This window comes from Eptatretus burgeri, chromosome 2 (genome assembly GCF_056783735.1).
Source record: "Eptatretus burgeri isolate ZD-2024b chromosome 2, Ebu_testis_v1, whole genome shotgun sequence".
Classification (NCBI taxonomy): Eukaryota; Metazoa; Chordata; class Myxini; order Myxiniformes; family Myxinidae; genus Eptatretus; species Eptatretus burgeri.
In genome coordinates, this window is record NC_140962.1 from 131,957,170 (window position 1) to 131,979,770 (window position 22,601).

The 22,601-nt window shown below is 42.8% G+C and overlaps 2 protein-coding genes across 7 annotated transcripts in view; one reads left to right on the top strand and one right to left on the bottom strand.

Annotated features, from left to right (window-relative positions):
* Positions 1-13,105, top strand: part of LOC147033166 (inactive carboxypeptidase-like protein X2) — a 101,463-nt gene extending 88,358 nt beyond the window's left edge. Inside the window, exons 6-9 of the mRNA XM_085851308.1 lie at positions 196-335; positions 4,212-4,311; positions 4,396-4,620; positions 12,596-13,105. Coding sequence (XP_085707434.1) covers positions 196-335; positions 4,212-4,311; positions 4,396-4,620; positions 12,596-12,810 — 680 coding nt within the window. The 3' untranslated portion in view covers positions 12,811-13,105. The remainder of the gene's footprint in view (positions 1-195; positions 336-4,211; positions 4,312-4,395; positions 4,621-12,595) is intronic.
* Positions 12,920-22,601, bottom strand: part of STX18 (syntaxin 18) — a 29,213-nt gene continuing 19,531 nt past the window's right edge. For 2 of the 6 annotated variants that reach the window (XM_085871291.1, XM_085871287.1), the window contains exons 3-11: positions 20,689-20,804; positions 20,478-20,555; positions 19,877-19,943; positions 15,280-15,377; positions 15,103-15,179; positions 14,922-14,980; positions 14,722-14,791; positions 13,973-14,053; positions 13,617-13,819 (exon numbers count right to left, since the gene is read on the bottom strand). In XM_085871291.1, coding sequence (XP_085727417.1) covers positions 13,727-13,819; positions 13,973-14,053; positions 14,722-14,791; positions 14,922-14,980; positions 15,103-15,179; positions 15,280-15,377; positions 19,877-19,943; positions 20,478-20,555; positions 20,689-20,804 — 739 coding nt within the window. In that variant the 3' untranslated portion in view covers positions 13,617-13,726. Of the gene's footprint in view, positions 13,445-13,616; positions 13,820-13,972; positions 14,054-14,721; positions 14,792-14,921; positions 14,981-15,102; positions 15,180-15,279; positions 15,378-19,876; positions 19,944-20,477; positions 20,556-20,688; positions 20,808-22,601 lie in introns of those variants that run through there. The other 4 variants (XM_085871289.1, XM_085871286.1, XR_015055454.1 and 1 more) reach the window with 3 other exon arrangements.

The window sequence follows — 22,601 nt, forward strand, 5'->3', positions numbered from 1 at the left end:
TTTTCAAGATAAACTGCTTTTGTTTTTATGTTATAGCTCTCATTGCTATTGTGCAGAATATTTCTTTTTTAGATCCATTTAACAAAATTCTGCTAAAATTTATCGACATTAAAAAAAAATAATAACGATTTGACCCTTCACATTGCAAAAATCCCTTTCGTTACTTCAGTTCATGATGTCCCTTCCTGTTTTCAGGCATGGGGGACTTTTCCTATCTCCACACAAACTGTTTCGAAGTGACAGTGGAACTCGGCTGTGACAAGTATCCACATGAAGTCGAGTTACCCCAGGAATGGGAGAATAATCGGGAGGCTTTGCTGGTTTTCATTGAGCAGGTATGAAGAAAGAAACCAAGGTGGTTGGGATTGGGTCTAAAGACATTGCCAATTTGAATATTACAGTTATATATATATATATATATATATATATATATATATATATATATATATATATATATATATATATATCTTCTTCTTTCGGCTGCTCCCGTTAGGGGTCGCCACAGTGGATCAGCCGTATGATCCGCATAGTGATTTGGCACATGTTTTACACTGGATGCCCTTCCTGACACAACCCTGGTCGCCTCTTACGACACAGGGATATAGTACACCTATTTTAACCGGGGTATACACCGGCCCAGTACACTGGCACTTATTTCGCCGACCTCGGAAGGATGACAGGCTGAGTCAACCCCCTGGTGTATTAATTCAGTGGCCCAACGGGGCTTGAACTCAGGACCTTTTGGATCCCAAGCCGCTGCCCTAACCACTGCGCCAACACACCAGGCTTTTTATATATATATATATATATATATATATATATATATATATATATATATATATATATATATATATATATATATATATATATATATATATATATATATATATATATATATATATATATATATATATATATATATATATATATATATATATATATATATATATATATATATATATATATATATTTTTTAAACAGAAGGCATTTCGAAGGTCAGAGGCATTCTTTTCAGGTAGCCCATCTGCTGCTTATCCATTCACTGTTACCGTGATAACTTGTGAACCACTGAAGGGATTTTAATCATTTTTTAAATGATGGACTGCAATACACAGATGAACTCTGCTCCAGGCTCAATGCTCACCTCCACTCATTTATTTGCTGTTTCCCCCTTTCCATTTTGTTGCATTCCGTTCTGCTCGAACTCTTCCAAAAGCCTCGACCATGTATACAAAAACAAAACAAAGATAAAACGAATTGGATTTTAGGTTCAAAAGGTGAAAGGTCCGCATAGTGATTCGACAGGTCGACCCCTGATTTAAAATATTTGTTGTCACGATAACTTGTGAACCACTGAAGGGATTTCAACCATACTTTGCACAAGTAGGGACTCTAATACAAAGATGAACCGATTACACTGTGGGGTCAACAGGTCAAAGGTCATGTGCTCTTTGAATACAATGTTGCAGACGACAACTCGAATTAGAAGCATCTGTTGTCCATGTTCTACTTTTCTCATTTGCACTTTGAGATCATACGTAAGTGTAGGTTGACATTAACGTGAGCAGAGGTATATCCATTGATTCATTCTCATCAAAATCTTTCTCGTTCACATGAAATGGTGCTCTTTGTGTTTATACAAAGTGGATGGTAAACATCTTGACATTCATTGGGTTCTTTATTCTATTCCAAAGGCCAACTGGGCTGCCAGGATGGCCTCCAGGTATGCACAATTACCTCCAAGCTTTCCAACTTGGGTTTGAATCTCAGCCAGGCTATAAACTGTCATCCTGGTGCTTCACAGGCAGGGTGGTCCCTCGGATCATCAATGTGTGTACTGACCCTCAGATGCACGTTAAACTGGTGGTCTCGTCTGCCGGCAGGCATTATCTGGTGGATGTTAAAGATCCCACGGTGTCCTTCATGCAGAGTTGGCAAGCTATTGCCGGCACCCTGAACAAATTCCTAATTTCTGCCCTGGCGGCTGGGAAGGCAATGGCAAACGATCCATTAACCCTTGCCAAGAAACTGCTTTGGCAGCACTGACACTCTCCAACAGAGTATGTATGGTACATTCAAATCAGAAGGCCAACAACAGTATTTGAAACGTTTCCTCTGGAGGCAAGTCACGAATTGGTGGATGTAAGAATCGGTATTTCAGCAACTGAGCGTATATTGGTACATTTCCTCACCATGACATCACGTGAGACTATGGCAATAAGCTTTATTTGGGCAAGGCCGAGCGAAGCAAGCCCAAGGCCGTTTATTCCTGGTATGTGAAACACTGCAACTCATGACTACAGAAAACGGATTTTTTTTGGAATGCTGGCTGCATTTTCCATCCCATCATCATGGAGTTTTGTATGAAGCTGGCTTTTACCACTGCACACATTTCGTATTTCATCAACTTTGTTGTGGGATGGCTTTGAAGGCCAAAAATACAATTTATGAGTCCTTCCTCAGTGTTGGGAAAGGAGGTGCATCGAGCATACTCGACCAGTGCAAACACATTGACACTTGCCACTAGAGATGGTTTGAGCCAAAGCCAAAAACACTGGGAAAAGGTAGGAATCCTGAATCTATTTCCTGCAATTTTACATGAATTCCCAGGAAAGAATTTACTGAGAAGAAACACTATCTGGGGCTCGATTCAAGCTTGAGAAAACTAGGCTTGCACCATCTCTAATATCTATCATATACCATGTGTCAGCGGTGTGTCACAATTGCTGCTGGTGTGGCACAAGTCAACAAAGAAGATAATGAGCACTAAAATATTATCCTGTACTTTGTGTTGACCAGCATCTGATTTGCACAAGGACCTCAGCTGATGTTCCAGAACATGGTCAAGGATGGTTGTAGATGCCTATTTAATACCTGGTTATAGAATTTGAGACCTTAGTCATCAAACTATTCACAGCCATCAACAACAGATGGTGGGTCGAGCTTCACAAACATTTTCGGATCGAAGAATTTAAAAAATAGTTTCTGCTGTCGGGTCAGCCGAGTTGCGTAGTCCAAATCCTGACGCACTACGTCAAAGCAGTCGCGATGACCGAATGATTCTGTCGTTCTGAGCTGGGTCACGGGCCTGTTTGCCATGATACATCGCACCAATGGAACCACCGAGTCAATTGATTCGTCGTGCTGATCGATGCCATGCGTCCATTACACAAATGGCGACTGAGCGAAAATTGTCGGATGCAGGCACGGTCCTGACCTGGTGCGATCCGTTGAACCCAATCGGTCTTTTAATGGATGTGTATAACTCAAGCGATCAGAGACACTCGAATCACCTAGAAATCAAATTATTTTATAAAGTGTATATTTAAAACACACAGGGTTGGAATACAAAAAGGAAGCAACAGTTGAAGAATCTCTCTTCCAGAAACAAATGGCAATTCCTTAAATAACTATACCTTAAAGCCTCATTCATTCCTCAGTAGATGGACAATAGGTAGAATTCACAAGACAGGAATACCCACCCGGGCCATGTCCGGCAAGACACTGAGTTCCACATGGCCTGACTCCCAGCTTGCATCTACAGACAGTCAGCTTGAGGGGGAGAGTGGGCGTGGCCTGTTGGGTCAAGGCGTGGCTGTTAGCCAGCAGAGGCAAGGTCTCACAGACACCAAAGTACTTCATACGTGGCTAATCTCCATGGACATCTGCTCCGTGCCATCTATGACATGCCCTTGTATAGCATCGACCACCACCAACTGCAGTGACACACTTATCCCTTCCCCACTTGAGCACTATTGGTCCTCAGCTCAATCTGGGGGCTGGACAAATCCAACTCCATCCCTTTGTCCTTTGTTTTGGCTTACTTTATTGTCATGGTGGTGCCTGATCCTGTCAAATCGGTCCCTGATGGCCTATCGGATGATTTTAAAGGATATTTCAGACAGATTACAAAGACAAGAACATTAAAAAAAAAAAGAGTATGAAGGGATGGTGGTTTTAGACACACGCCGGATGGGGAGGGGGGACAAAGATGCCATATTTATATCCATAAAACGCTGCATATTCTATATCACCATGAAATTACCTCACCCTTCTAATAGATGCAATACGGGAAATAACTATCGCTATACTCTGCAGTTACCCCCGAGAAGGCATTACCACAGCAATACATTGAAATTGTGACCTGGCAATAAAATAACGTGAGTTCCATATGCAATCCTGTGAATAAAATTTATCACCATTATTTCCAGGCCCAGCGTGGAATCAAGGGGTTTATCGAATCTGCCGATGGAGGACCAATTGCTGGGGCTACTATCTCTGTGGAGGAGTTGGATCACGATATTACGACAGGTAGAACAACATCCGATGGTCAATCCTCACCTTTGACATCTGTTCAACAGAGTCCCAAATGCTGAGTTTTACTTTCTGCCTTAGGTGAAGATGGGGACTACTGGCGGTTGCTCAATCCAGGAGAGTACAGAGTCACAGCACGCGCTCAAGGTTACACCAGCATTACAAGGTCGTGTGATGTCGACTATGAGATGGGCGCAAGTGAATGCAGCTTCGTCTTGACTCGATCTGATCCTCGGCGCCTTCGTGCCATGTTGAGGAGGTTGCACCGGCAGCGAGCCCTGGCTCGTTTCCGCGCGAGACGTCGAGGTGAGTGCACCCTAGCTTCCTAACCCCCACATCCTTTTATGTTCCCTGTTTGTTTGTGTTTTTTAAAACCTACTTTTTAGCACTGGATAGATTACCATCATCTTTCAGTTAGCATCCGACTTCACTTTTGTTGCTCATTCAACCTATGATGGCACTTGCTGCCCATTTCTCACATCAAAATTTCTGTTATTATGCATCATTCAATGAGTAGATGTAATAAATGTTAGCATTCAGCTGTCTAATGTCTTTGTTCAGGTCATATCAGCAGTAGATCAGAAAGCATTACAAATTGCTAAGCCTCACTTGCCTGATGCAGACCATGAAATTTTTTTTGCTGGAAATGAATCATGGTTTTATTAGCAGAATAACAGCAGCTGTGAAAATAAATTCAAAGTACCTCCTTCAGCTGGGAAAAGATTTCCCACAACATATTCCAGCAACAAAAGCATACCGTTATTTTGGCTCGATCAGCAGATCCACTCACCATTGTGAATAGTGAGTCTTGTGCAAGTCTTTTAGAAGATGATAAAAACCATTAGGCTCTCCCCATGAGCTGGCACAACCTCCCAACACATCTGTCTCTCTTGGAATCCAAAGCTCTTGACATCTCCCATGATGAGGCCAAAGCACAAGGCTTGTTTGCTCTCACTTCACAGGCAGGTCAGTGAACCATTTTATTTTATTCTTCCATGTGAGGTTGAGCTGCTTCTGCTGTCCCTCCCCAATAACTGCAGGACACACCGGCTTGTCCAGTAGCCCTCTCCTGGTTAAACTTCCAAATTTCTAGGCAAACCACACACCTCAACTCTGTGAAATGAAAATGAAATTTTTCTGTTGAGCGTCTCAACCATGTTAATGATGGTTATCAGATGAAGCAGCTGTTCTAAATTAGCCATTTGTGAATGCTCATAAATTTCGATTTCATCGAGTCAAGCAAAAGTACTAAATGCATCTTCGTTACGTGAGGATACACCTCCATATCGATCGAACCATGCTTATTAGCTCCCCCCCACACCCCCCGCAACTGGAGATGGGGTTTTGCAATCATCGCGTGCATGTGTGTAACCATCTGTCTGTCTAGGCCAGTGGTTTTCAAATTTTTTTTAGTGGCAACCCAATTTCAGAATCTCTCTACATCGTGCGACCCAAAAGATTCAAAACCCAATTCATAATATACAAGATAAGATTTCATATGACATAAGAACATTTACTGTTTACTTTATTGACCATCGTCATGTTTTCATAGGCGAGTAAACGGAGAATAGCCGACAGTATCCAAATAGTACAGTTGAATGTTTCAGAAGTTTAGTCCGAATGACATTTAGATATATCAGTGAGAAGGATGAGCCTGTTTTTCAGAAACCAACTTCTCTATTCGTGGAGAAGTAGATGACAATGCCAGGATCATATCATGCTCCATTTCTAGGCGATTTCTTTACTTTGTTTTAATCACCACCATGGTGGAGAACGACTGCTCACAAAAGTATGATGAAGGATATGGCATGAGAACCTTAATGGCGTGCCGTGACAGGGTCGGGTACGACGGCAGCATTTTGCACCAGAATGTCGACAACAAATCCGTCCGTGCAAGAGCCTGCGCTCCTGAATCCTGCTGGAGCTGTACAAGCTCTTCCTGTGCTGTATCATCTTCATCAGCAATCGAGTCCAGCGGAGCCGTGAAAGGGTCCCAAATCGCAGAAAAGGACTGCACATCCAGCTCAGGGAAATAGTGCTCGAACTGTTTAATGAGCGACCAAAGGTGATGTGCTATCTCCCCAGAAAGACTGTCGAGCTCAGTATCGTACTGGCAGGTCGTTAGATGCTCCACCAGACGGGGGGGGGGGGGAAGGCTAAAGCGCTTAACAGCTGCTTTGTCTGCCAGTAATTTTAGAGTCGCCAGAAATCCGCTCATTTTGTCATGAAAAATCATGAGGTTGGCGTCTTTGCCTTGGAGGGAGTGGTTGAGGACATTGAGACGTTCAAAGATGTCAACGAGATAGCACAGTTCTGACAGCCAAGAGTCCGACACAAGCAACGCTACCCATGCCGTTTTCCCTTGTGTGCGTAGGAACTCCTTCAGTTCATCTTTGAGCTCGAGATAACCGTCTGACTTGAGTGTAGACTAGTAAATTATTATGGTCGGCGTCCATCTCCTGGCAGAATAGCCTGAATAACCTAGTGTTGAGTGCGCTCGATTTGATGTGATTCACCATTTTTATGACTTCTGAGAGCACACTCTGCAAGGTTTCTGGCAAAGTACGAGAGGCGAGCGCTTCTCGGTGAATCATGCAGTGTACCATGGAGGTCTGAGGAGCCACTTCAAGCAATTTAGCCTTGAATCCAGAACGCACTCCTAACATTGCTGGCGCGCCGTCTGTTGTAGAACCGAGCAACTTTCCGAAGTCCAGATCATGGTTACGATAAAACTGCTCTACTTTCCCAAAAATGTCCTCGCCTTTGGTTGTGGCCTCCAATGGTTTGATGAGCAGAGGCTCATCGACAAAGTTATCAGCCTTGATGAAGTGGACCCAGACGATGAGTTGCGCGTACGATGCGATATCAGTGGACTCGTCCAACTGTATGGCGCGCCACGGCGATTCCTTGATCTTCTGTACGACCTGAGCCGTTAAGTCCAGACTCGTATCTTCAATTCTGCGTTGGATGGTGTTATCAGAGGGGTATAACTGCTAGTTTCTTCGCCACTTCCTCCCCAACCATCAGAGATACCATGTCCTTTGCACATGGCAGCACAAGTTATTCCACAATGGAGTGAGGCTTTTTAGTCTTGGCAACATAGAGTGACACTCAATACGAGGCCTCTAATGGCTGATAATATAATTGGTCTGATGGCATGTACCCTCTGTCAAGACACGTATTCTTGAGTGCAAGAAGTTTCCTCTCAAAGAACGCGCTCTCCTTATCCTGATAAGGTGCATGTTTTGTAGTCAAATGCCTCTGCAACTTATTTTGTTTCATAGACTCCGTAGAAAGCACTTCGAAACAAATCACACACTGAGGCCTCTGTGCCCCACTTTTATCCACCACGTAGTAAAATCCAAGGTCCAGAAATTTATCCTGGTAAGAACATTCTCAAGATTTGCTGGTGGCCGGTGCTGCCATCACAAATAAGGTCTCGAGTCGTACGTGGAGACGTGAATAGACGTTTATGATAGAGTCAGAGTCTGAGTCTGAGAGGCCGTGGATCAAACCACAAATTTCCCACCAATATGAACCGCCCTTCAGCGAGCCCGCGCATCGGCTGGATCCCATTCCAAGCGTCATGTTGCGCCGGTTCCCATACTTTGAACGAACCGTTTATATTACATCCCGTAAAAGCGAACACCAATCGAAAATAGACAATTTTTTTTCACTGCAAGCGGACGCCCACGACCCCACAAAATTTGCTCGGCGACCCCACTTGGGGTCGTGCCCCCGGGTTTGAAAAACCAAGGTCTAGGCCAGCGTTTCTCAACCGGGGGCCCGTGGGCCCCAAGGGGGCCATCGGCCTTCGACCGGGGGGCCATGAGCGGACGCAGAAAAACTGCGATTCAGAATGCAGAAGCTTGTAATGTACAATTCAGGTGACGAGTCTCCGGTCATAGTAAAAAGGGTAGATGAGTTTAACCACAATTTTAAGAGAAGGCAGAGCCCACAGAGCATTCATAGTAAACCAATGTTTACAAAAACGTTAGAATTTTGTTTTTTTCAATTTTTTTTCTCAGATATCGAAGGTTCGAAAATGGAATGACAGCGATGTCAAGTTTGGATTCACGAATGTCAGTCGAGATGGCGTGGACTGCGCGCAATGTCTGCACTGCTCGGTCGTGATGTCAAATGAGTCACTACGTCCTTCCAAACATTCAAACCATCGCGACAAGATGCATCCCGGAAGGAAGGAAGATAATATCGACGCTCTATCTGCGAAATTATCACGATTTGACTGTGAAGCGACACTTCCCAAATTTGGATTCCGGCCAGAAGAAAAACCTCCTTCAATCCAGCTACGAAGTGGCATACCGAATTGCAAGAAGCCGCACACTATTGCTGAGGACCTTATCAAGCCATGTACAGAGAAAGTGGTGGAATTGATGATCGGACCAGAGGCGAAAAAGAAGATCCAGCAAGTTTCGCTCTCTAATGACACGATCTGGCGACGGATTGACAACATGGCCGCTGATGTGTGCCGTCAAGTTTGCTCCGAAATCAAACAAAGCACGCTCCAGGCTAGCTTTCAATTAGACAAGTCTACAGACACCGCCCTAGAGAGCCAGTTGATCGCCTTCGCTCGTTACGAGAGAAAGGGAAAGATGAAGGAAGAGTTCTTGTTCTGCAATACCCTACCAACCACAACGACAGCGGCAGATATAAAAGCTATTGTGGACTTTTTTTTTTTAAGCTAATGGACTCAGTTGGCAGAATTTCAAGCACATTTGTAATGATGGTGCCCCAGCGATGGTTGGCGTCAGAGGAGGGTTCGTCATGCTTGTGAAGAACGAATGGCCCCATGTGACGTCCTCCCACTGTTCGCGACACCGATACGCTCTTGCCTCAGACTCTTCCGCCTCGTTTGCTGGAAGTCATGGACGTCGCGGTCAAAGTGATCAACTTCATTCGTGCGAAGGCGAAAAATCATCGGCTCTTCCAACTCCTGGCCAACGAAATGGGAGCGGAACATGTTGGACTTCTGTTCCACACCAAAGTCCGTTGGCTATTGAGGGGGAAATGCCTCTCTCGGCTGTATGAACTCCGGGTTGAGGTGGAAATCTTCCTGCGAGACAACGAAAACAACCTCCATGTCCACTTCGACAATGAATAATTTGTCATGATGCTCGCCTACCTGGCCGATTATATTCGGCCGACTCAACGAAATGAACCAGTCCTTGCAAGACCGTGATGTGACAGTCAGTGACGTTCAAGACAAGCTTGCCGGACTGTCTGCTGGAATGGAAGTCTGGCAGGCACGAATCAAGGATGGGTCCACTGCCTCGTTTCCTTTCTTGGACGAGCACCTGCAGACGCAGAGGATTGAGCTTCCCGTCGGCATCAAAGATTGCATCACTAGACATCTTGACAATCTCTCCGCTGAGTTGAAATCGTATTTCGACGATGCACCGTTGGATGTTCCGTGGCACAAAGACCGGTTTAACGCCAAAATTGAACCTACTGAAGACGAAGCAGAGGAGCTGGCAGAGTTGAAGGTTTCAAAAGCAATGAAGCTGGTCTTCAGTAACAAAGAAGACCACTCCACCACTCCACCTTCTGGTTGTCTGTTCAGGATGCATATCCACTACTCAGCAAGAAGGCATCCGTAATGTTCATTCAAATCGCCACAAAATATCTTTGCGAACCTGGATTTTCTGACCTTGCGACCATTAAAAGGAAGTCCAGAAACCGTCTTGACGTTGGGAACGATATTTGCCTTGCTGTGTCCAAGACGGAGCCGGACATAAGAGGCCTCGTCAGACAAGCCCAACAGCGAGTGTCTCATTGATTGTATTGCTTAGAAAAATGTTTACTTTGATTTATCTTTTAAGACTGAGTAAATAAATTTCATAAAACGAAATCTGCATCTTTTATTGAAGGGCAGGGGACCACGAATGTTAAGCGACTCGGTCGGGGGGCCATGGGCCATAACTTTTTACCATTTGAGCTTTTCTCATCAAATTTTCAAAAAAAAAAAAAAAACCAAAAAAAATTATTGTGACAATATGGAGAAAATAATTAAACAAGTGAAATCCTTCAATACAGCATGTGTGGTGAAGCAAATGAGTACTCATGTTAAAATATGCAATTTATGCTTTTTCAGTTGTAAAACAATTAAAAAGCGTACTTAATATTTGAAATGTAAAAATCTTGTTATTGTGACTAGTACGGGCCCGTAGGGGCGGGCCCGTAGGTGAGTGCCAGTATGTGCAGCCCTCTCTCGCCCCCTCTCTTGCCCCCCCTCTATCCCCCGAGTCTCGCCCTTCCTCTCTCCCCCCTCCTCTCTCGCCCTCACTCTCCCGTTCCCCCTCTCCCGTCCCCCCTCTATCCCCCTAGTCTCGCCCCTCTATCCCCCTAGTCTCGCCCTTCCTCTCTCCCCCTCCTCTCTCGCCTCTCTCATCCCCCCTCTCCCGTCCCCCTCTCTTGCCCCCACTCTCATCCCCCTCTCCCGTCCCCCTCTCTTGCCCCCTCTATCCCCCTAGTCTAGCCCTTCCTCTCTCCCCCCTCTCCCGTCCCCCTCTCTCGCAGATATTGGTCCGACAGATAAATGGCCGTAACTTGGGAACTGCTCATCCGATTAATATCAAACCCCGAAAAGGCACATCCACGGGTCCCCAGCAATATTCCTGGCAAGTTTCAATCAGATTGGACAGTCAATCGTGCAAAATAAAAAATAAATAAACATTAAGTGACGTCATTCGTGACGTCATAGCACCATGTCTTGTCATTGGTCGACAGATAAATGGCCGTAACTTGGGAACCGCTTGTCCGATTAATATCAAACCTTGAAAAGGCACATCAGCGGGTCCCCGGCAATATTCCTGGCAAGTTTCAATCCGATCGGACCGGTGATCGTCCGGTTATTAATAATTTGGGAAAAAATTGGCGTGAGAAGGTGGAACGACACCTTCAGCTGCCATATATACACCTTTTCAACACTGAAAAGCAGTAAAATGGCCATAACTTGGGAACCGCTTGTCCGATTGATATCAAACTTCAAAAAGGCACATCTGCAGGGCCCCGGCAATATTCCTGGCAAGTTTCAATCCGATCGGACCGGTGATCGTCCGGTTATTAATAATTTGGGAAAAAATTGGCGTGAGAAGGTGGAACGACACCTTCAGCTGCCATATATACACCTTTTCAACACTGAAAAGCAGTAAAATGGCCGTAACTTGGGAACCGCTTGTCCGATTGATATCAAACCTCAAAAAGGCACATCTGCGGGGCCCCGGAAATATTCGTGGCAAGTTTCAATCAGATCGGATCGGCGGTGACAGACACACACACACTGCTGGAATTATAGATAGATAAGCACCTTGATATATAACAGAAGGAATGAAATCGTTCGATACAGCGTGGCAGGGAGCCGCAAAAGAATGATAGCATAAGAAGAACTTAGCTTTCAGCATTCGGCGATCGGCGCAAAATGCGATGGTGGGCGGAAATGACGTCTTTCGGTGTGAAATGCGATGGTGGGCGGAAATAACGTCTTTCGTTCGTTCATACATGAGAGGGGCAATAAATAAATAATAAAGCAATAAATTAAATGGTTTTCACATATATAACACATTAGTTTCAGAAATTTCCATTGAAATTCTCAGGTATTTCCATCAACTCTCGCTATTTCCGTCTGGGTTACGCACTGCATCTACCGGACGGCCGTCATTGGCTGTCTTGAGGCACGTGGGGGGGGAGGTGGGAAGGGGACACTTCAAACTCGGTGCAATTGTATACAGCGCACGCGCTATAAAATTGCATCAAAATGTGAAAGGGCATAGTCATAGCGACTCTAAATAGCCCTTATTAGCTTGATGAGGAAAGAATGGTCTGCAAGGAAAATCCCACAACAACCAGGAGGGGAAAACAGCAGAGGTGCCTCACCTGACTTCAGTCATCAAGTAAACTGCAGCATGTCAAGCATGATGCCTCTCTCGGCTGTATGAACTACCTGGCCTACCTTTTTACTCCTACCTTTTTGTTTTTTAAATAATCATTGCTTCCGTGTGTCTGTCCAGGCCGTGACATTTTTACCAATTCAACTTTTGTCATCAAATCTTCAACAAACATTTTTTATGAAATTGAGATTGTGGAGAACACAAATCAATTTAATGTTCAATTATTTTTAAACTGTCGTTTTCGTCAAGTTTAGTTTACATACAAAGTGGATGCAGACGGGCTTTGGATTTTGAGATGCTTTCTAGTTTCACAATGTAATACAAACAAAGCTTCAATACAGTTCCAAATCCTCACTTTTTTTTTTACTCCACAGGGCAAGACCGGAGGACACCTTTGAGACCTCTCGAGGGGCTTGGGGTGCGACCCCTATTAAGATACTACAGATGGCGAGCATATCGTGCGCGTCATCCTGGATATCCACGCACGCGCCCACGCCCAATCTCTCAATCCCTACGTCCTCAATCTCACACTACTTCTCCCACTATGATCACCGCTGTCCCTTTTCAGCCAAGTTATAGTATCAGTTAACTTCCTTCGCTACCTCATTAACCCATAACCCTTCCCATCTCCCTAAAAGTCTTCCATGGTTAACCTATCAAAAAACAGTGGACAATCCAAACCAAACCCAGAAACTGCCTTATGATGATATTTTTTATATGTCAAGCCAAATACACCAAACAAAAATAAGAGATTCATAAAATCTGGAACAAAACATGGAAGAAAGAAGATAACACTGCTTTGTTTTGAATGTTATATTTTAAGTGTAATTGCTGCTTGGAAATTGCCATTTATGGAACAAATAAATTTTTAACATGTCAACTTATTTTTCTGCCCTCTATCTCACTCTTTACCCAATTCAATTTTCTCCTGTACGATCACTATCACAGAAAGAGAAAGCAGTGGGGAAAATATTGGAGGTTACATCAGCAAACATACCCTCCCAATCAGATAACCAGACCAAACGGCATTGTGGCTGGAGCATCTTTTCTGAATCTCTGGAAGGTCGGCGGTTTGATCATGACCCCGGCTGAATCGTACTAAGACTTTAAAAAGGGTACATGCTGCTTCCTCGCTTGATGCTCAGCATTTGGAGGATAGAGCTTGGATGAACCCCAAGGGCTGGAATCCTATGGGGGTGATATTTCTCAAGATTCCCCACCAACTGCAGAGAGAAAAGTGATATCGCAACGTACATCGTGCCGTCACCACCAATGTCAACAGCTGTGTTCGTCTCAGGTTAAAGGTCAAGTCCTGTGCCATCTGGTGTATGTGACAGCAATGAACCTTAGACCCTTTTTATACATAAATAAATTAAAAAAACACACACAACTTAATGTTATACGATATTAAACTTTATTTTCTTGTACAAAAATGGAGCTCAGATACCTTCTGTGGCAAGATTGTCATGGGAACTTGTGGTTACCATAGAGACGATGGTCTTTCCCTATCCATACCAGTCGAGGAAAAGGAGAGAAAATGAACACATCGCCAGGAAGAAAAGGATCCAGACACGAAAACCGGCATTATTCTTCATTGCCTGCGGAGTAACAGTTGGAAAATTATTTATCGAAGAGGGGGCAAGAAATAGTTGGATCTCGGAATTGAAAAAATTATAGCAAAGGGATGATTATAGATGTAACATTATATGATGGAAGCAAGGCTGTGCTCCATTCTTTCATCAAAATCTCACCTCTCTTATTTCCTCATTTCCTTCTTTGATATTTTCTGTCGATCCAACAACCAAGCCATGAACTCCTTCAATAGTCTTCTCCTGCAGACATGCAGGACAGGGGTTAAAGTACAAACAGTCAGATATGGAGTGTAAAGTTGGTGAGAGAAAAATAGATCTCATACAGGAACTAGAAAGTATCTGAAAATACAAAGCCAGTCCATGTCCGCTTTGTAATCAGGCTTCTTCCATATACTAAACACGACAAAAAAAAAACAAAACAAAACTATTTTAGGTGACCTTGACCTGTTGACCTCAAAAGCAACAGGCTTCAGTGACCCGATATGCAAGCCCTGCTCAAATTTCAAGTCAGATGGAAATTGACGATTTAATGCAACCTCGACCTTTGACCTAAAAAAACAAAAAAGAATAGTCTTCAAGCTTTTATTTTTGAACCAAATCAGTGACCTGATATGCAAATTCTTAAAATTTTAGGTCAATGGGATAAAAATTGAGTTTCATGCTAAGTTGACCTTTGAACCAAATTATTAATTTGTCTTCTCTATATTCTCATAGTAAAGCATTGTTGAAAATTTGATGACAAAAGCTCAAATGGTTAAAAAGACACACACACACACCCACACACACACACACACACACACACACACACACACACACACACACACACACACACACACACACACACACACACACACACACACACACACACACACACACACCTCCCAATGACAGCAGTTCCAGCCACTCACCTGTTCCAAAACCTTTTCTGTAAAAATTTCTTGCAATTTTGAAATTTCAACAACTTTTCCTTCGATCTGCCTGCAGCAAAGGAACAGCATTGCATGAGAGGGTCAGGGAAACATCTTGGAGGGGAGCTTTGGGGGAAAGAATGGTCTGCATGGAATATCCCACAACAACCAGGAGGGAAAACAGCAGAGGTACCTCTCACCTGACTTCAGTCATCAAGCTGTTCATTTCATTAAAAATCCTTTGATTTTCCTCTTCAAACTACAAACGGGAAACGCAGGGAATGAATGTGAAAGCTGAAGAGAAAAGGGTAATAGTTTTCATTTTTTTTTTTTAAAGTCAAAAGCAGAATAAAAGAGTAGAAGCAGTTAAAGTTAACGGACCATCTGCAACTCTTCTGGTGAAATCTCCTCTTCTGTGGCACCCTTGTCCCACAATGCTTTGCTCTGAGAGATTTCATCTGCCAGTCAGAAGGCATAGGTTCTTCATCCCCCACACCTTCAATTGCCAAACATTGACAGTGAGTTTCACTTGGTTAGGATATATTTAAATGCTCAAACCTGGCTCCGATGGACCTGGCATTTCCGTGCCTTTGGTTGGTGCCAGAGCCTCAAACACTGCTCGTTTGTTGTGTTTCACATCGAGGTCCAACCTCAAACTGGAGAGAGAGAAGCAGGGAAGGGTTGCGGGAGTTGTGTAATTTAGCAGAAGTTAATTGATGGAGGAGCAATTATGATAAAGAAAATCAAATTACAAAGTATATTTTAAAAGTTCGTAACAGTGTAGCAGACAAGGCAGGAAAATGAAACAACAAACAAGAAAAAGAGCAATCAGAGATTGCAGACCCTTACCAGGACTTGTTTTGTGTGGTGTGTTATGCGGCGTTTGTGTGGTTATGTGTGGTGTATATAGTGTGGCGTTTGTGGACTGGTGTGTTAGGTAATTAATAAGACATAATTAGAACTACCATTTTATAACTGCTGGCAGTAATGACCAGATACCAAGACGTCCCGCTTTGATCGGATACCTGACACTGACCCATGATGGGTTTTTTTAAAATCTATCATTATTCAATTGAATTCAGAATGGGATTAAAATAAATTCAACTCGGATCAAATGGAAGACCAAATAGTTACAGTATTGCATTGGAGTATTCAGAAGGAAACCAAACAAGCAAAAAGGAAAGATGAAGTCATCAGGAGGAACCTGCATCGGATTAGCATTTCAGCTGCTACTCCTCTGCCCTCAAATCCGTGAGCCTTATTTTTAAAAAAAATAATAATAAAACCGACATAAAAAAAAAACTTAAATAATTCTGGCTGCCAGACCATGTGTCCAAGTTGAAATTTAAAATATGTATTCCCATCACTACTAGTCAGAAATGTGAAGTTTCACATCAATTGATTAAGCGGTTCCAGAGAAAACATTATTTAATATTTTTATTCAATCCAATATGGCTGCCAAACCATGTGACCTATCAACTATTCCTCAACAACCTTGGGGAACATCTATGTGAAGTTTTGCCTCAATATGTCCAGCTGTTCTGGAGAAGATTATTATTATATGCTACAGGGTAAATCCAGTATGGCTACCAAACCATGTGACCTATGACATGTGTGAACCTTTCATTACCTTCGCATTCTGCGAAAGGTTATGTATTGGTCGCTGTGTGTTTATTTATTTATTTGTGAATATGTGTATGTATGTGTGTTTGTTTGTTATTCGCATAACTCAGAAAGTAGTAAACCAAATCGCTTGAAATTTGGTGGGATGATGGGTTATTATCCAAGGAACATTTGATTAGATTTTGGGAGCGATCGGGTCAATGGTCAAGGTCACAAAGGTCAAATTCGTATTTTTACCATAGCGCGGTCAATTTTGATCTAATTGGCATGCAACCGATGCCAAAATGTTCAGAATTCATTGCCCAATCTTGTGATGGGCAACATGACACAATTACGTCATTACCCTTGTTAGTGGTTGGGGGTCAAAGGTCAGTGGGGTCACGGCCTTTCAAATATGCGGTTTTTGTCATAACACGGTCAAATCAAAACCGATTTGCATGAAACCAACACCAAAATGTTCACTGTTCTGTTCCCTCCACTCTCATGCCAAGAACAAAAAAGTAGCGGAGGCAAAGGTATGCGCTCTACCGAGTGCCCATTCTAGTTCCTCATGGGTAAGTGGTCATATGTGTAAAGTTTCTCCTCTATGTTCAGCCATTTGAGAAGATTTTTGAAAATTAAAAAAAACCCCAAAACTATGGCTGCCGAATCACGTGACCGATGACATCAAAAAAATATTTGTGGACCATTTTATCCCTAGATGACCCTCAAAATTTTTCATACCAATCTGATGTAATGTTCTACATATGCAATTATAACATCATAATGAAGGCACCTACAGTGGGGAGAACAAGTATTTGATACACTGCCGATTTTGCAGGTTTTCCCACTTACAAAGCACGTAGAGGTCTGTAATTTTTATCATAGGTACACTTCAACTGTGAAAGACGGAATCTAAAACAAAAATCCTGAAAATCACATTGTATCATTTTAAAATATTTAATTTGCATTTTATTGCATGAAATAAGTATTTGATACATCAGAAAAACAGAACTTAATATTTGGTACAGAAACCTTTGTTTGCAATTACAGAGATCAGACGTTTCTTGTAGTTCTTAACCAGGTTTGCACAGACTGCAGCAGCGATTTTGGCCCACTCCTCCTTACAGATCTTCTCCAGATCCTTCAGGTTTTGGGGCTGTCGCTGGGCAACACAGACTTTCAGCTCCCTCCAAAGATTTTCTATTGGGTTCAGGTCTGGAGACCGGCTAGGTCACTCCAGGACCTTGAGATGCTTCTTACAGAGCCACTCCTTAGTTGCCCTGACTGTGTGTTTCGGGTCGTTGTCATGCTGGAAGACCCAGCCACGCCCCATCTTCAATGCTCTTGTTGAGGGAAGGAGGTTGTTGGAAAAGATCTCGCGATACATGGCCCCAACCATCCTCCCCTCAATACGGTGCAGTTGTCCTATCCCCTTTGCAGAAAAGCATCTCCAAAGAATGATGTTTCCACCTCCATGCTTCACGGTTGGGATGGTGTTCTTGGGGTTGTACTCATCCTTCTTCTTCCTCCAAACACGGCGAGTGGAGTTTGAACCAAAAAGCTCTATTTTGGTCTCATCAGACCACATGACCTTCTCCCATTCCTCCTCTGGATCATCCAGATGGTCATTGGCAAACTTCAGACAGGCCTGGACATGCGCTGGCTTGAGCAGAGGGACCTTGCATGCGCTGCAGGATTTTAATCCATGACGGCGTAGTGTGTTACTTACGGTTTTCTTTGATACTGTGGTCCCAGCTCTCTTCAGGTCATTGACCAGGTCCTGCTATGTAGTTCTGGGCTGATCCCTCACCTTTCTCATGATCATTGAGGCTCCATGAGGTGAAATCTTGCATGGAGCCCCAGACCGAGGGAGATTGACTGTTATCTTGAATTTCTTCCATTTTCTAATAATTGCGCCAACAGTTGTTGCATTCTCACCAAGCTGCTTGCCTATTGTCCTGTCGCCCATCCCAGCCTTGTGCAAGTCTACAATTTTGTCCCTGATGTCCTTAGACAACTCTCTGGTCTTGCCCATTGTGGAGAGGTTGGAGTCTGATTGATTGAGTGTGGACAGCTGTCTTTTATGCAGATAACGAGTTCAAACAGGTGCAGTTAATCCAGGTAATGAGTGGAGAATGGGAGGGCTTCTTAAAGACAAAACTAACAAATCTGTGAGAGCCGGAATTCTTCCTGGTTGGTAGGTGATCAAATACTTATTTCATGCAATAAAATGCAAATTAATTATTTAAAAATCATACAATGTGATTTTCACGATTTTTCTTTTAGATTCCGTCTTTCACAGTTGAATTGTACCTATGATAAAAATTACAGACCCATACGTGCTTTGTAAGTGGGAAAACCTGCACAATCGGCAGTGTATCAAATACTTGTTCTCCCCACTGTATGTCATCATTTAAAAAAAAAAAAATATCACATTCCCATGAGTACTTGCTATGTGCCAAGTTTAATTTTTTTTCCTTGGTGCAGTTTCAAAGATAGAGGTCCAAAGTTTTTGCATTTTTCCAACATGGCTGCCACCCCACATGATCTATGCGTTGTAATTATCATCAAAACATTCTACATGAGTAGTCGCACCAATGGTGAAAATTTTGTCTTGATTCGCCAAGCGGTTGTGGAGAAAAACACGAAAGTTCTGTGCGGACAAACAAACAAACAAGAAGATGACGACGTGCAGAGCGCGATACTTGCAAAATCTATAAAACATATTTCACCTCGAAAACAATTGGTGGTTGAATTCAATGACCAAATATGCAACTCATCTTCAAATTTTAAGTGAATCGGATGAAAATTGACAATTTTAGAAATTCAGCCTATGTTGACCTTTTGGTCTATGTTGACCTCAAAAATAATTGGCTGGTTGAATTCAGTGACCTGAAATATTATAAATCCTCTTCAAATTTCAAGTCAATCGGATGAAAATTGAGGATTTTACAAATCTCACCGAAGTTGGTGACCTTTGGCCTATGTTGACCTTTTGACCTCAAAAATCAGACTTCTTCCTTATAACAAACTCTACCATGTTGTGAAGTTTTGTGAAGATCGGTTTAAAATTGTGACCTGTCGGCGATAAACAGACAGACAGACAGACAGACAAACAAACAAACAAACAGAATAACAACATTGACTGACCAATATAGTTGAAAAATCTGAGATTTTGCAAGTAACAAACAAACAGACCCAAATGCAATTCCCTCTCCTTCAGCGAGGGTAACAAGCAAACAAAATCAGAAGGTCACAGTTGGTATACACACGTTGTATTGGAACTCAAAGGAAGGAAGGAAAGAGGAGATGAGAGAGGAGTATGTATCAAAGATAAAATAGTTTGGACAAGTATGAAGAGGGAAATGCAAACAAAAAGCAGAGATATGGAAAGAGAGCGAAGTTTCTGAAAGAGAAAGAAACTCGAGAGGATAATCTGTGGTACGGTACACAGAAGAACATGAATGAAAGTGAAAGTTCGGGTGAGTGGAGCGAGATCGTTTCCATAAGTAAACTTAAAGTTAATAATAAAATGAAGAGCAAAACTTACAGCTGCTTTCTGTCCACCATTCGCTTTACCCGAATTGCTCTTTGCTCAGCATACAAGTTACACACCTCTGGGCAAAGGACAGAAAGGGAGAGAGGGTACAATTAACGTTGTCCATCACTGCTTTTGAATTGCCTACTACCGTCCTCATTATGCCAGATGAGGTAGAGAGGTAGAGAGAGAGAGAGAAAGAGAGAGAGAAAGAGAGAGAGAAAGAGAGAGAGAAAGAGAGAGAGAAAGAGAGAGAGAAAGAGAGAGAGAAAGAGAGAGAGAAAGAGAGAAAGAGAGAGAAAGAGAGAGAAAGAGAGAAAGAGAGAAAAAAAGAGAAAGAGAGAGAAAGAGAGAGAAAGAGAGAGAAAGAGAGAGAAAGAAAGAGAGAGAGAGAGAGAGAGAGAGAGAGAGAGAGAGAGAGAGAAAGAGAAAGAGAAAGAGAAAGAGAAAGAGAAAGAGAAAGAGAAAGAGAAAGAGAAAGAGAACAAATGCAAATGGTACAGGGGATTTGGGGGGAGGGGAAAGGGGCAAGTAGAGTTTAAGTAATAAATAAATAAAATTTCCACCATTTTAGTGAACTGAATACATCGACCTCCTCAAGGTTATACCATACCCTTAAGATAGGTTCTTATTAGATCCAGCATCCCTTCCTGGTGCTTCTTCACTTGAGTGGGCACAACCTCACGGGAAACTGATGGGTGAGAATAAGTAAATAAATAAATGAAACATTCGGAAGCGAAGAGTTATCAGAGCACAATATGAAAGGATTAATGAGAAATGAGAGTTCAAAGTGTGACCGTGCACGTCTCCGCTTCAGTTTTTACCATCAGTCCCAAGTTGCTTCAACATATCTGAACAAGCACGCATCACTTCCTGTGCACTTTGGTCCATCTGATCCCTTTCCACATCAGTCATTTGTTCATTTTCCTCGACTGGAAACCTGCTGTGTGCACAAAACCACACACAGCATATGAATATATAACTTCATGTACAATTTTGCACTCAAACTCACAACATGAAGACATGAAAAATGAGAAAAAAGTCGAAAGCGTACCATCACAGATCCTCACGCTTCGCACCCCAAGCAAAGTTGAAAGATGACAAAGTACCTCAGGATTAACTCAATATCAAATTTTAAGTTACCTCTTTTTTTTTTTCATTGCAACCCCTGTGACCCCAAGTCCTCACCACCCCCGGAAGCACGAATCGGCGGTCAAATGCAAAAAAGAAGTTTCATATTTCATGCGTCCCCCAATGTCGATTGCATAAACAAAGTTTCATTAAAAAAATGTTTTAAAATCTGCCCATAATTACATATTTTGGTAATTCACCTTTTGACCCAACCCCAAGGGGCAGGGTCAAACTTAAATTGCTCTTGCACCTTCTTGCCATGAGGTCATCATAACTACAAAGTTTGGTGAATTTTTGGGAAGGAGAAGGAGAAGAAGGATATCCTCCCATTAAAAAAAAAAAAAAAAATAATAATAATAATAATAATAATAATAAAAGTGCATATAATCAACCGGTGGAAATGACAATTGATACAAGTTGTAACAAGGTGGTGGTGGTGATGGTGCGCGTGCGTGTGCGCGTGCGTGTGTGCGTGTGCGTGTGCGTGTGCGTGTGCGTGTGCGTGTGCGTGTGCGTGTGCGTGTGCGTGCGTGTGTGGGGGGGTATGGTCGTTGTGCCTTTAGTAGGTGGTAGTGGGGGTGGTTGTGGACCAGGATTGGACCAACCTCATGCCAGTCAAACTCACTCATCCAACCAATCTCACACATCAAACTCACTCATACAGCCAATCTCACCCATCAAACCAAAGTCACCCATCAAACTCACTCATCCAAACAAACTCTCTCATCCAAACAAACTCGTCCTACTACAGGTACTACTACTGATTGTGTCAAAACTCACCTGGCAACCACTGACCCAACGAAGCATGTAGCGCCAAATCATTCCAGGAGGAAAAAATATATATATATATTGAAAAAAATTAAAATAAAATTTTGAGACGACAATCATGGGAATTATGCGTAATTTTGGTCGATATTTTTTTTACTAGAAACTAGTTTAAAACTACTAAAGTTAGTATATATAAACTTGTCCGAAATCACGCGTGATTCCCGTAATCAAAACATACAAAATGGCGGCCGTCTCAACGAAGTTTGAATTCTGTGCTAAAATCACCCAAAATTAGTCTAAAACTGGTAAAAAAAAAAAAACCACTAAAACATGGATTATCCAGTGGCTAATGGGTGGTTTAAAATATTAGCCACAGGTGAGGGGGATTCACCCTGTGGCGACATGGCGAGCGGCAGCGCACACCCAGAAAACGATATTGGTATTATTTCCTGGCAGCTGAAGTTTACATTTTACGCTCATGTTGGGTGTTGGAAAAATGATACATTTCTTGCCAATTCTACGTTTTCACCAATTTATGAGCATTGAGAGATAGTGGGATTTTTTTTTTTTTTACCCGGGAATGGACACAGAGGATGCTGGAAAAGCAGAGAAAGCTAGCGGGTATACAGCGCCTCTGGATGACTGCATGGTTTGCTTCCTGATTTTTACAAGTAGACTACAGGAAAAAGATAAGACCATTAGTCATTGAGAATGACCTGTAACTCAGGAAGGGATCAAGTCTACAGCTTTGGAAAACTACTGCGCGTCATTGCCGAGGGTGGTGGTGAAATTCGGTGGTTTTCCCTCCTGAGCAGGCGACTCCACACCTGGCAATAAT